Raw genomic sequence first — 14,566 nt, forward strand, 5'->3', positions numbered from 1 at the left:
TTGGTAACGGGTAAATTGGAAGATAGTATAACACATGGATAAATCTGAAAAGTGTTGACATGAAACTGATGATGAAATACACCAAAGTTGTCAGCAAGGGAACCTCTATCACATGAAGTAAAATTCAAACAGGCTAGAGTGCTCAGAACTACCCAAAAGAGCAAAAGAGTGAGAGCACAACGTGAAGCTTGTTGACTGGTCGCCATCATAGAAGCCATCATCTGAATACATTCAGACAAAGTTGGGTATACAAAAGAAAGTGTCGTTCCCGTCGAGAAAAAACAGTCTTCCGTATAACAGTTCAGACAAATTTGATAACTACATGAGTCAGTTAAGTCAAGACTGCCCCCTTAAGTCAAGACTGCCCCCATAAACCTTACTTGGTAACGGGTAAATTGGAAGATAGTATAACACATGGATAAATCTTAAAAAGTGTTGACATGAAACTGATGATGAAATACACCAAAGTTGTCAGCAAGGGAACCTCTATCACATGAAGTAAAATTCAAACAGGCTAGAGTGCTCAGAACTACCCAAAAGAGCAAAAGAGTGAGAGCACAACGTGAAGCTTGTTGACTGGTCGCCATCATAGAAGCCATCATCTGAATACATTCAGACAAAGTTGGGTATACAAAAGAAAGTGTCGTTCCCGTCGAGAAAAAACAGTCTTCCGTATAACAGTTCAGACAAATTTGATAACTACATGAGTCAGTTAAGTCAAGACTGCCCCCTTAAGTCAAGACTGCCCCCATAAACCTTACTTGGTAACGGGTAAATTGGAAGATAGTATAACACATGGATAAATCTAAAAAAGTGTTGACATGAAACTGATGATGAAATACACCAAAGTTGTCAGCAAGGGAACCTCTATCACATGAAGTAAAATTCAAACAGGCTAGAGTGCTCAGAACTACCCAAAAGAGCAAAAGAGTGAGAGCACAACGTGAAGCTTGTTGACTGGTCGCCATCATAGAAGCCATCATCTGAATACATTCAGACAAAGTTGGGTATACAAAAGAAAGTGTCGTTCCCGTCGAGAAAAAACAGTCTTCCGTATAACAGTTCAGACAAATTTGATAACTACATGAGTCAGTTAAGTCAAGACTGCCCCCTTAAGTCAAGACTGCCCCCATAAACCTTACTTGGTAACGGGTAAATTGGAAGATAGTATAACACATGGATAAATCTAAAAAAGTGTTGACATGAAACTGATGATGAAATACACCAAAGTTGTCAGCAAGGGAACCTCTATCACATGAAGTAAAATTCAAACAGGCTAGAGTGCTCAGAACTACCCAAAAGAGCAAAAGAGTGAGAGCACAACGTGAAGCTTGTTGACTGGTCGCCATCATAGAAGCCATCATCTGAATACATTCAGACAAAGTTGGGTATACAAAAGAAAGCGTCGTTCCCGTCGAGAAAAAACAGTCTTCCGTATAACAGTTCAGACAAATTTGATAACTACATGAGTCAGTTAAGTCAAGACTGCCCCCTTAAGTCAAGACTGCCCCCTTAAAGGCAGTGGACACTATTGGTAATTACTCCAAATAATTATTAGCATAAACCTTACTTGGTAACGGGTAAATTGGAAGATAGTATAACACATGGATAAATCTGAAAAGTGTTGACATGAAACTGATGATGAAATACACCAAAGTTGTCAGCAAGGGAACCTCTATCACATGAAGTAAAATTCAAACAGGCTAGAGTGCTCAGAACTACCCAAAAGAGCAAACGAGTGAGAGCACAACGTGAAGCTTGTTGACTGGTCGCCATCATAGAAGCCATCATCTGAATACATTCAGACAAAGTTGGGTATACAAAAGAAAGTGTCGTTCCCGTCGAGAAAAACCAGTCTTCCGTATAACAGTTCAGACAAATTTGATAACTACATGAGTCAGTTAAGTCTCGTGCGCCCATAGCCTCATTTTGGGTTAGAATTATGACGTCATGCATAAATATTAAGAGAGGCGTATTAACAACATTACCAATGATGTATTCATCGAAGTAAACTGTATTCGTTTGTGTCGTTATTTTTATGCTACAAAAGGCTGGATGCACCAACTGGAAGACAGTATTAATGGTGATGGATGGATATCGGAATAGAACGGACGATATCACAGGACCAATGGCCCACGATTACTACGAGAAAAGGAGACTCAGCTCTTACAACCAAACGGAGCAAAAATACCGTCTGGAAACCTACACCAAGTTCACCGTCACACGGCATCCATTTGAACGTGCTCTATCAGCGTACGGAAACAAGTTCGCAAACATGAACGTTTACAGAGGTTATCCGCCCTACCAAAAACTTGCCAGGTCTATCATGAAGAAGTTCAGGAAAAATGCAACGCCCGTGCAGCTGAAGACTGGCGAGAATATTACGTGGGTTGAGTGGGTTTCGTACCTCACTAAATCTCGCCCGGAAGAGTTTGACGTGCACTGGATGGAGTACTTTCAACTATGTTCTCCGTGCAAAATAAACTACGACTACATTGGCAAATTGGACACCATTTCAGATGATTCTGAATACATTCAGACAAAGTTGGGTATACAAAAGAAAGTGTCGTTCCCGTCGAGAAAAACCAGTCTTCCGTATAACAGTTCAGACAAATTTGATAACTACATGAGTCAGTTAAGTCAAGACTGCCCCCTTAAGTCAAGACTGCCCCCATAAACCTTACTTGGTAACGGGTAAATTGGAAGATAGTATAACACATGGATAAATCTAAAAAAGTGTTGACATGAAACTGATGATGAAATACACCAAAGTTGTCAGCAAGGGAACCTCTATCACATGAAGTAAAATTCAAACAGGCTAGAGTGCTCAGAACTACCCAAAAGAGCAAAAGAGTGAGAGCACAACGTGAAGCTTGTTGACTGGTCGCCATCATAGAAGCCATCATCTGAATACATTCAGACAAAGTTGGGTATACAAAAGAAAGTGTCGTTCCCGTCGAGAAAAAACAGTCTTCCGTATAACAGTTCAGACAAATTTGATAACTACATGAGTCAGTTAAGTCAAGACTGCCCCCTTAAGTCAAGACTGCCCCCATAAACCTTACTTGGTAACGGGTAAATTGGAAGATAGTATAACACATGGATAAATCTAAAAAAGTGTTGACATGAAACTGATGATGAAATACACCAAAGTTGTCAGCAAGGGAACCTCTATCACATGAAGTAAAATTCAAACAGGCTAGAGTGCTCAGAACTACCCAAAAGAGCAAAAGAGTGAGAGCACAACGTGAAGCTTGTTGACTGGTCGCCATCATAGAAGCCATCATCTGAATACATTCAGACAAAGTTGGGTATACAAAAGAAAGCGTCGTTCCCGTCGAGAAAAAACAGTCTTCCGTATAACAGTTCAGACAAATTTGATAACTACATGAGTCAGTTAAGTCAAGACTGCCCCCTTAAGTCAAGACTGCCCCCTTAAAGGCAGTGGACACTATTGGTAATTACTCCAAATAATTATTAGCATAAACCTTACTTGGTAACGGGTAAATTGGAAGATAGTATAACACATGGATAAATCTGAAAAGTGTTGACATGAAACTGATGATGAAATACACCAAAGTTGTCAGCAAGGGAACCTCTATCACATGAAGTAAAATTCAAACAGGCTAAAGTGCTCAGAACTACCCAAAAGAGCAAACGAGTGAGAGCACAACGTGAAGCTTGTTGACTGGTCGCCATCATAGAAGCCATCATCTGAATACATTCAGACAAAGTTGGGTATACAAAAGAAAGTGTCGTTCCCGTCGAGAAAAACCAGTCTTCCGTATAACAGTTCAGACAAATTTGATAACTACATGAGTCAGTTAAGTCTCGTGCGCCCATAGCCTCATTTTGGGTTAGAATTATGACGTCATGCATAAATATTAAGAGAGGCGTATTAACAACATTACCAATGATGTATTCATCGAAGTAAACTGTATTCGTTTGTGTCGTTATTTTTATGCTACAAAAGGCTGGATGCACCAACTGGAAGACAGTATTAATGGTGATGGATGGATATCGGAATAGAACGGACGATATCACAGGACCAATGGCCCACGATTACTACGAGAAAAGGAGACTCAGCTCTTACAACCAAACGGAGCAAAAATACCGTCTGGAAACCTACACCAAGTTCACCGTCACACGGCATCCATTTGAACGTGCTCTATCAGCGTACGGAAACAAGTTCGCAAACATGAACGTTTACAGAGGTTATCCGCCCTACCAAAAACTTGCCAGGTCTATCATGAAGAAGTTCAGGAAAAATGCAACGCCCGTGCAGCTGAAGACTGGCGAGAATATTACGTGGGTTGAGTGGGTTTCGTACCTCACTAAATCTCGCCCGGAAGAGTTTGACGTGCACTGGATGGAGTACTTTCAACTATGTTCTCCGTGCAAAATAAACTACGACTACATTGGCAAATTGGACACCATTTCAGATGATTCTGAATACATTCAGACAAAGTTGGGTATACAAAAGAAAGTGTCGTTCCCGTCGAGAAAAACCAGTCTTCCGTATAACAGTTCAGACAAATTTGATAACTACATGAGTCAGTTAAGTCAAGACTGCCCCCTTAAGTCAAGACTGCCCCCATAAACCTTACTTGGTAACGGGTAAATTGGAAGATAGTATAACACATGGATAAATCTAAAAAAGTGTTGACATGAAACTGATGATGAAATACACCAAAGTTGTCAGCAAGGGAACCTCTATCACATGAAGTAAAATTCAAACAGGCTAGAGTGCTCAGAACTACCCAAAAGAGCAAAAGAGTGAGAGCACAACGTGAAGCTTGTTGACTGGTCGCCATCATAGAAGCCATCATCTGAATACATTCAGACAAAGTTGGGTATACAAAAGAAAGTGTCGTTCCCGTCGAGAAAAAACAGTCTTCCGTATAACAGTTCAGACAAATTTGATAACTACATGAGTCAGTTAAGTCAAGACTGCCCCCTTAAGTCAAGACTGCCCCCATAAACCTTACTTGGTAACGGGTAAATTGGAAGATAGTATAACACATGGATAAATCTAAAAAAGTGTTGACATGAAACTGATGATGAAATACACCAAAGTTGTCAGCAAGGGAACCTCTATCACATGAAGTAAAATTCAAACAGGCTAGAGTGCTCAGAACTACCCAAAAGAGCAAAAGAGTGAGAGCACAACGTGAAGCTTGTTGACTGGTCGCCATCATAGAAGCCATCATCTGAATACATTCAGACAAAGTTGGGTATACAAAAGAAAGCGTCGTTCCCGTCGAGAAAAAACAGTCTTCCGTATAACAGTTCAGACAAATTTGATAACTACATGAGTCAGTTAAGTCAAGACTGCCCCCTTAAGTCAAGACTGCCCCCTTAAAGGCAGTGGACACTATTGGTAATTACTCCAAATAATTATTAGCATAAACCTTACTTGGTAACGGGTAAATTGGAAGATAGTATAACACATGGATAAATCTGAAAAGTGTTGACATGAAACTGATGATGAAATACACCAAAGTTGTCAGCAAGGGAACCTCTATCACATGAAGTAAAATTCAAACAGGCTAGAGTGCTCAGAACTACCCAAAAGAGCAAACGAGTGAGAGCACAACGTGAAGCTTGTTGACTGGTCGCCATCATAGAAGCCATCATCTGAATACATTCAGACAAAGTTGGGTATACAAAAGAAAGTGTCGTTCCCGTCGAGAAAAACCAGTCTTCCGTATAACAGTTCAGACAAATTTGATAACTACATGAGTCAGTTAAGTCTCGTGCGCCCATAGCCTCATTTTGGGTTAGAATTATGACGTCATGCATAAATATTAAGAGAGGCGTATTAACAACATTACCAATGATGTATTCATCGAAGTAAACTGTATTCGTTTGTGTCGTTATTTTTATGCTACAAAAGGCTGGATGCACCAACTGGAAGACAGTATTAATGGTGATGGATGGATATCGGAATAGAACGGACGATATCACAGGACCAATGGCCCACGATTACTACGAGAAAAGGAGACTCAGCTCTTACAACCAAACGGAGCAAAAATACCGTCTGGAAACCTACACCAAGTTCACCGTCACACGGCATCCATTTGAACGTGCTCTATCAGCGTACGGAAACAAGTTCGCAAACATGAACGTTTACAGAGGTTATCCGCCCTACCAAAAACTTGCCAGGTCTATCATGAAGAAGTTCAGGAAAAATGCAACGCCCGTGCAGCTGAAGACTGGCGAGAATATTACGTGGGTTGAGTGGGTTTCGTACCTCACTAAATCTCGCCCGGAAGAGTTTGACGTGCACTGGATGGAGTACTTTCAACTATGTTCTCCGTGCAAAATAAACTACGACTACATTGGCAAATTGGACACCATTTCAGATGATTCTGAATACATTCAGACAAAGTTGGGTATACAAAAGAAAGTGTCGTTCCCGTCGAGAAAAACCAGTCTTCCGTATAACAGTTCAGACAAATTTGATAACTACATGAGTCAGTTAAGTCAAGACTGCCCCCTTAAGTCAAGACTGCCCCCATAAACCTTACTTGGTAACGGGTAAATTGGAAGATAGTATAACACATGGATAAATCTAAAAAAGTGTTGACATGAAACTGATGATGAAATACACCAAAGTTGTCAGCAAGGGAACCTCTATCACATGAAGTAAAATTCAAACAGGCTAGAGTGCTCAGAACTACCCAAAAGAGCAAAAGAGTGAGAGCACAACGTGAAGCTTGTTGACTGGTCGCCATCATAGAAGCCATCATCTGAATACATTCAGACAAAGTTGGGTATACAAAAGAAAGTGTCGTTCCCGTCGAGAAAAAACAGTCTTCCGTATAACAGTTCAGACAAATTTGATAACTACATGAGTCAGTTAAGTCAAGACTGCCCCCTTAAGTCAAGACTGCCCCCATAAACCTTACTTGGTAACGGGTAAATTGGAAGATAGTATAACACATGGATAAATCTAAAAAAGTGTTGACATGAAACTGATGATGAAATACACCAAAGTTGTCAGCAAGGGAACCTCTATCACATGAAGTAAAATTCAAACAGGCTAGAGTGCTCAGAACTACCCAAAAGAGCAAAAGAGTGAGAGCACAACGTGAAGCTTGTTGACTGGTCGCCATCATAGAAGCCATCATCTGAATACATTCAGACAAAGTTGGGTATACAAAAGAAAGCGTCGTTCCCGTCGAGAAAAAACAGTCTTCCGTATAACAGTTCAGACAAATTTGATAACTACATGAGTCAGTTAAGTCAAGACTGCCCCCTTAAGTCAAGACTGCCCCCTTAAAGGCAGTGGACACTATTGGTAATTACTCCAAATAATTATTAGCATAAACCTTACTTGGTAACGGGTAAATTGGAAGATAGTATAACACATGGATAAATCTGAAAAGTGTTGACATGAAACTGATGATGAAATACACCAAAGTTGTCAGCAAGGGAACCTCTATCACATGAAGTAAAATTCAAACAGGCTAGAGTGCTCAGAACTACCCAAAAGAGCAAACGAGTGAGAGCACAACGTGAAGCTTGTTGACTGGTCGCCATCATAGAAGCCATCATCTGAATACATTCAGACAAAGTTGGGTATACAAAAGAAAGTGTCGTTCCCGTCGAGAAAAACCAGTCTTCCGTATAACAGTTCAGACAAATTTGATAACTACATGAGTCAGTTAAGTCTCGTGCGCCCATAGCCTCATTTTGGGTTAGAATTATGACGTCATGCATAAATATTAAGAGAGGCGTATTAACAACATTATCAATGATGTATTCATCGAAGTAAACTGTATTCGTTTGTGTCGTTATTTTTATGCTACACAAGGCTGGATGCACCAACTGGAAGGCAGTATTAATGGTGATGGATGGATATCGGAATAGAACGGACGATATCACAGGACCAATGGCCCACGATTACTACGAGAAAAGGAGACTCAGCTTTTACAACCAAACGGAGCAAAAATACCGTCTGGAAACCTACACCAAGTTCACCGTCACACGGCATCCATTTGAACGTGCTCTATCAGCGTACGGAAACAAGTTCGCAAACATTGACGTTTACAGAGGGTATCCGCCCTACCAAAAACTTGCCAGGTCTATCACGAAGAAGTTCAGGAAAAATGCAACGCCCGTGCAGCTGAAGACTGGCGAGAATATTACGTGGGTTGAGTGGGTTTCGTACCTCACTAAATCTCGCCCGGAAGAGTTTGACGTGCACTGGATGGAGTACTTTCAACTATGTTCTCCGTGCAAAATAAACTACGACTACATTGGCAAATTGGACACCATTTCAGATGATTCTGAATACATTCAGACAAAGTTGGGTATACAAAAGAAAGTGTCGTTCCCGTCGAGAAAAACCAGTCTTCCGTATAACAGTTCAGACAAATTTGATAACTACATGAGTCAGTTAAGTCAAGACTGCCCCCTTAAGTCAAGACTGCCCCCATAAACCTTACTTGGTAACGGGTAAATTGGAAGATAGTATAACACATGGATAAATCTAAAAAAGTGTTGACATGAAACTGATGATGAAATACACCAAAGTTGTCAGCAAGGGAACCTCTATCACATGAAGTAAAATTCAAACAGGCTAGAGTGCTCAGAACTACCCAAAAGAGCAAAAGAGTGAGAGCACAACGTGAAGCTTGTTGACTGGTCGCCATCATAGAAGCCATCATCTGAATACATTCAGACAAAGTTGGGTATACAAAAGAAAGTGTCGTTCCCGTCGAGAAAAAACAGTCTTCCGTATAACAGTTCAGACAAATTTGATAACTACATGAGTCAGTTAAGTCAAGACTGCCCCCTTAAGTCAAGACTGCCCCCATAAACCTTACTTGGTAACGGGTAAATTGGAAGATAGTATAACACATGGATAAATCTAAAAAAGTGTTGACATGAAACTGATGATGAAATACACCAAAGTTGTCAGCAAGGGAACCTCTATCACATGAAGTAAAATTCAAACAGGCTAGAGTGCTCAGAACTACCCAAAAGAGCAAAAGAGTGAGAGCACAACGTGAAGCTTGTTGACTGGTCGCCATCATAGAAGCCATCATCTGAATACATTCAGACAAAGTTGGGTATACAAAAGAAAGCGTCGTTCCCGTCGAGAAAAAACAGTCTTCCGTATAACAGTTCAGACAAATTTGATAACTACATGAGTCAGTTAAGTCAAGACTGCCCCTTAAGTCAAGACTGCCCCCTTAAAGGCAGTGGACACTATTGGTAATTACTCCAAATAATTATTAGCATAAACCTTACTTGGTAACGGGTAAATTGGAAGATAGTATAACACATGGATAAATCTGAAAAGTGTTGACATGAAACTGATGATGAAATACACCAAAGTTGTCAGCAAGGGAACCTCTATCACATGAAGTAAAATTCAAACAGGCTAGAGTGCTCAGAACTACCCAAAAGAGCAAACGAGTGAGAGCACAACGTGAAGCTTGTTGACTGGTCGCCATCATAGAAGCCATCATCTGAATACATTCAGACAAAGTTGGGTATACAAAAGAAAGTGTCGTTCCCGTCGAGAAAAACCAGTCTTCCGTATAACAGTTCAGACAAATTTGATAACTACATGAGTCAGTTAAGTCTCGTGCGCCCATAGCCTCATTTTGGGTTAGAATTATGACGTCATGCATAAATATTAAGAGAGGCGTATTAACAACATTACCAATGATGTATTCATCGAAGTAAACTGTATTCGTTTGTGTCGTTATTTTTATGCTACAAAAGGCTGGATGCACCAACTGGAAGACAGTATTAATGGTGATGGATGGATATCGGAATAGAACGGACGATATCACAGGACCAATGGCCCACGATTACTACGAGAAAAGGAGACTCAGCTCTTACAACCAAACGGAGCAAAAATACCGTCTGGAAACCTACACCAAGTTCACCGTCACACGGCATCCATTTGAACGTGCTCTATCAGCGTACGGAAACAAGTTCGCAAACATGAACGTTTACAGAGGTTATCCGCCCTACCAAAAACTTGCCAGGTCTATCATGAAGAAGTTCAGGAAAAATGCAACGCCCGTGCAGCTGAAGACTGGCGAGAATATTACGTGGGTTGAGTGGGTTTCGTACCTCACTAAATCTCGCCCGGAAGAGTTTGACGTGCACTGGATGGAGTACTTTCAACTATGTTCTCCGTGCAAAATAAACTACGACTACATTGGCAAATTGGACACCATTTCAGATGATTCTGAATACATTCAGACAAAGTTGGGTATACAAAAGAAAGTGTCGTTCCCGTCGAGAAAAACCAGTCTTCCGTATAACAGTTCAGACAAATTTGATAACTACATGAGTCAGTTAAGTCAAGACTGCCCCCTTAAGTCAAGACTGCCCCCATAAACCCTACTTGGTAACGGGTAAATTGGAAGATAGTATAACACATGGATAAATCTAAAAAAGTGTTGACATGAAACTGATGATGAAATACACCAAAGTTGTCAGCAAGGGAACCTCTATCACATGAAGTAAAATTCAAACAGGCTAGAGTGCTCAGAACTACCCAAAAGAGCAAAAGAGTGAGAGCACAACGTGAAGCTTGTTGACTGGTCGCCATCATAGAAGCCATCATCTGAATACATTCAGACAAAGTTGGGTATACAAAAGAAAGTGTCGTTCCCGTCGAGAAAAAACAGTCTTCCGTATAACAGTTCAGACAAATTTGATAACTACATGAGTCAGTTAAGTCAAGACTGCCCCCTTAAGTCAAGACTGCCCCCATAAACCTTACTTGGTAACGGGTAAATTGGAAGATAGTATAACACATGGATAAATCTAAAAAAGTGTTGACATGAAACTGATGATGAAATACACCAAAGTTGTCAGCAAGGGAACCTCTATCACATGAAGTAAAATTCAAACAGGCTAGAGTGCTCAGAACTACCCAAAAGAGCAAAAGAGTGAGAGCACAACGTGAAGCTTGTTGACTGGTCGCCATCATAGAAGCCATCATCTGAATACATTCAGACAAAGTTGGGTATACAAAAGAAAGCGTCGTTCCCGTCGAGAAAAAACAGTCTTCCGTATAACAGTTCAGACAAATTTGATAACTACATGAGTCAGTTAAGTCAAGACTGCCCCCTTAAGTCAAGACTGCCCCCTTAAAGGCAGTGGACACTATTGGTAATTACTCCAAATAATTATTAGCATAAACCTTACTTGGTAACGGGTAAATTGGAAGATAGTATAACACATGGATAAATCTGAAAAGTGTTGACATGAAACTGATGATGAAATACACCAAAGTTGTCAGCAAGGGAACCTCTATCACATGAAGTAAAATTCAAACAGGCTAGAGTGCTCAGAACTACCCAAAAGAGCAAACGAGTGAGAGCACAACGTGAAGCTTGTTGACTGGTCGCCATCATAGAAGCCATCATCTGAATACATTCAGACAAAGTTGGGTATACAAAAGAAAGTGTCGTTCCCGTCGAGAAAAACCAGTCTTCCGTATAACAGTTCAGACAAATTTGATAACTACATGAGTCAGTTAAGTCTCGTGCGCCCATAGCCTCATTTTGGGTTAGAATTATGACGTCATGCATAAATATTAAGAGAGGCGTATTAACAACATTATCAATGATGTATTCATCGAAGTAAACTGTATTCGTTTGTGTCGTTATTTTTATGCTACACAAGGCTGGATGCACCAACTGGAAGGCAGTATTAATGGTGATGGATGGATATCGGAATAGAACGGACGATATCACAGGACCAATGGCCCACGATTACTACGAGAAAAGGAGACTCAGCTTTTACAACCAAACGGAGCAAAAATACCGTCTGGAAACCTACACCAAGTTCACCGTCACACGGCATCCATTTGAACGTGCTCTATCAGCGTACGGAAACAAGTTCGCAAACATTGACGTTTACAGAGGGTATCCGCCCTACCAAAAACTTGCCAGGTCTATCACGAAGAAGTTCAGGAAAAATGCAACGCCCGTGCAGCTGAAGACTGGCGAGAATATTACGTGGGTTGAGTGGGTTTCGTACCTCACTAAATCTCGCCCGGAAGAGTTTGACGTGCACTGGATGGAGTACTTTCAACTATGTTCTCCGTGCAAAATAAACTACGACTACATTGGCAAATTGGACACCATTTCAGATGATTCTGAATACATTCAGACAAAGTTGGGTATACAAAAGAAAGTGTCGTTCCCGTCGAGAAAAACCAGTCTTCCGTATAACAGTTCAGACAAATTTGATAACTACATGAGTCAGTTAAGTCAAGACTGCCCCCTTAAGTCAAGACTGCCCCCATAAACCTTACTTGGTAACGGGTAAATTGGAAGATAGTATAACACATGGATAAATCTAAAAAAGTGTTGACATGAAACTGATGATGAAATACACCAAAGTTGTCAGCAAGGGAACCTCTATCACATGAAGTAAAATTCAAACAGGCTAGAGTGCTCAGAACTACCCAAAAGAGCAAAAGAGTGAGAGCACAACGTGAAGCTTGTTGACTGGTCGCCATCATAGAAGCCATCATCTGAATACATTCAGACAAAGTTGGGTATACAAAAGAAAGTGTCGTTCCCGTCGAGAAAAAACAGTCTTCCGTATAACAGTTCAGACAAATTTGATAACTACATGAGTCAGTTAAGTCAAGACTGCCCCCTTAAGTCAAGACTGCCCCCATAAACCTTACTTGGTAACGGGTAAATTGGAAGATAGTATAACACATGGATAAATCTAAAAAAGTGTTGACATGAAACTGATGATGAAATACACCAAAGTTGTCAGCAAGGGAACCTCTATCACATGAAGTAAAATTCAAACAGGCTAGAGTGCTCAGAACTACCCAAAAGAGCAAAAGAGTGAGAGCACAACGTGAAGCTTGTTGACTGGTCGCCATCATAGAAGCCATCATCTGAATACATTCAGACAAAGTTGGGTATACAAAAGAAAGCGTCGTTCCCGTCGAGAAAAAACAGTCTTCCGTATAACAGTTCAGACAAATTTGATAACTACATGAGTCAGTTAAGTCAAGACTGCCCCCTTAAGTCAAGACTGCCCCCTTAAAGGCAGTGGACACTATTGGTAATTACTCCAAATAATTATTAGCATAAACCTTACTTGGTAACGGGTAAATTGGAAGATAGTATAACACATGGATAAATCTGAAAAGTGTTGACATGAAACTGATGATGAAATACACCAAAGTTGTCAGCAAGGGAACCTCTATCACATGAAGTAAAATTCAAACAGGCTAGAGTGCTCAGAACTACCCAAAAGAGCAAACGAGTGAGAGCACAACGTGAAGCTTGTTGACTGGTCGCCATCATAGAAGCCATCATCTGAATACATTCAGACAAAGTTGGGTATACAAAAGAAAGTGTCGTTCCCGTCGAGAAAAACCAGTCTTCCGTATAACAGTTCAGACAAATTTGATAACTACATGAGTCAGTTAAGTCTCGTGCGCCCATAGCCTCATTTTGGGTTAGAATTATGACGTCATGCATAAATATTAAGAGAGGCGTATTAACAACATTACCAATGATGTATTCATCGAAGTAAACTGTATTCGTTTGTGTCGTTATTTTTATGCTACAAAAGGCTGGATGCACCAACTGGAAGACAGTATTAATGGTGATGGATGGATATCGGAATAGAACGGACGATATCACAGGACCAATGGCCCACGATTACTACGAGAAAAGGAGACTCAGCTCTTACAACCAAACGGAGCAAAAATACCGTCTGGAAACCTACACCAAGTTCACCGTCACACGGCATCCATTTGAACGTGCTCTATCAGCGTACGGAAACAAGTTCGCAAACATGAACGTTTACAGAGGTTATCCGCCCTACCAAAAACTTGCCAGGTCTATCATGAAGAAGTTCAGGAAAAATGCAACGCCCGTGCAGCTGAAGACTGGCGAGAATATTACGTGGGTTGAGTGGGTTTCGTACCTCACTAAATCTCGCCCGGAAGAGTTTGACGTGCACTGGATGGAGTACTTTCAACTATGTTCTCCGTGCAAAATAAACTACGACTACATTGGCAAATTGGACACCATTTCAGATGATTCTGAATACATTCAGACAAAGTTGGGTATACAAAAGAAAGTGTCGTTCCCGTCGAGAAAAACCAGTCTTCCGTATAACAGTTCAGACAAATTTGATAACTACATGAGTCAGTTAAGTCAAGACTGCCCCCTTAAGTCAAGACTGCCCCCATAAACCCTACTTGGTAACGGGTAAATTGGAAGATAGTATAACACATGGATAAATCTAAAAAAGTGTTGACATGAAACTGATGATGAAATACACCAAAGTTGTCAGCAAGGGAACCTCTATCACATGAAGTAAAATTCAAACAGGCTAGAGTGCTCAGAACTACCCAAAAGAGCAAAAGAGTGAGAGCACAACGTGAAGCTTGTTGACTGGTCGCCATCATAGAAGCCATCATCTGAATACATTCAGACAAAGTTGGGTATACAAAAGAAAGTGTCGTTCCCGTCGAGAAAAAACAGTCTTCCGTATAACAGTTCAGACAAATTTGATAACTACATGAGTCAGTTAAGTCAAGACT

The 14,566-nt window shown here is 40.7% G+C and overlaps 7 protein-coding genes across 7 annotated transcripts; all 7 read left to right on the forward strand.

Annotated features, from left to right (window-relative positions):
- Positions 1-1,960: 1,960 nt before the first annotated feature.
- LOC139943444 (carbohydrate sulfotransferase 8-like) lies at positions 1,961-2,677 on the forward strand. Its single transcript, XM_071940255.1, has one exon. The coding sequence runs from the start codon at positions 2,039-2,041 to the stop codon at positions 2,675-2,677; it is 639 nt and encodes a 212-aa protein (XP_071796356.1). The 5' UTR covers positions 1,961-2,038.
- A 1,206-nt stretch (positions 2,678-3,883) lies between these two features.
- LOC139943445 (carbohydrate sulfotransferase 8-like) lies at positions 3,884-4,600 on the forward strand. Its single transcript, XM_071940256.1, has one exon. The coding sequence runs from the start codon at positions 3,962-3,964 to the stop codon at positions 4,598-4,600; it is 639 nt and encodes a 212-aa protein (XP_071796357.1). The 5' UTR covers positions 3,884-3,961.
- Positions 4,601-5,806: 1,206 nt separating this feature from the next.
- On the forward strand, positions 5,807-6,523 carry LOC139943446 (carbohydrate sulfotransferase 8-like). Its single transcript, XM_071940257.1, has one exon. It carries the CDS (start codon positions 5,885-5,887, stop codon positions 6,521-6,523), a length of 639 nt encoding a protein of 212 aa, XP_071796358.1. The 5' UTR covers positions 5,807-5,884.
- A 1,284-nt stretch (positions 6,524-7,807) lies between these two features.
- On the forward strand, positions 7,808-8,446 carry LOC139943447 (carbohydrate sulfotransferase 11-like). The gene has a single exon (XM_071940258.1). The coding sequence runs from the start codon at positions 7,808-7,810 to the stop codon at positions 8,444-8,446; it is 639 nt and encodes a 212-aa protein (XP_071796359.1).
- A 1,205-nt stretch (positions 8,447-9,651) lies between these two features.
- Positions 9,652-10,368, forward strand: LOC139943448 (carbohydrate sulfotransferase 8-like). Its single transcript, XM_071940259.1, has one exon. It carries the CDS (start codon positions 9,730-9,732, stop codon positions 10,366-10,368), a length of 639 nt encoding a protein of 212 aa, XP_071796360.1. The 5' UTR covers positions 9,652-9,729.
- A 1,284-nt stretch (positions 10,369-11,652) lies between these two features.
- Positions 11,653-12,291, forward strand: LOC139943449 (carbohydrate sulfotransferase 11-like). Its single transcript, XM_071940260.1, has one exon. It carries the CDS (start codon positions 11,653-11,655, stop codon positions 12,289-12,291), a length of 639 nt encoding a protein of 212 aa, XP_071796361.1.
- A 1,206-nt stretch (positions 12,292-13,497) lies between these two features.
- On the forward strand, positions 13,498-14,214 carry LOC139943451 (carbohydrate sulfotransferase 8-like). The gene has a single exon (XM_071940261.1). The coding sequence runs from the start codon at positions 13,576-13,578 to the stop codon at positions 14,212-14,214; it is 639 nt and encodes a 212-aa protein (XP_071796362.1). The 5' UTR covers positions 13,498-13,575.
- The last annotated feature ends 352 nt before the right edge of the window (positions 14,215-14,566 follow it).

The sequence above is a fragment of the Asterias amurensis genome, chromosome 10 (genome assembly GCF_032118995.1).
Source record: "Asterias amurensis chromosome 10, ASM3211899v1".
NCBI classification, from domain to species: domain Eukaryota; kingdom Metazoa; phylum Echinodermata; class Asteroidea; order Forcipulatida; family Asteriidae; genus Asterias; species Asterias amurensis.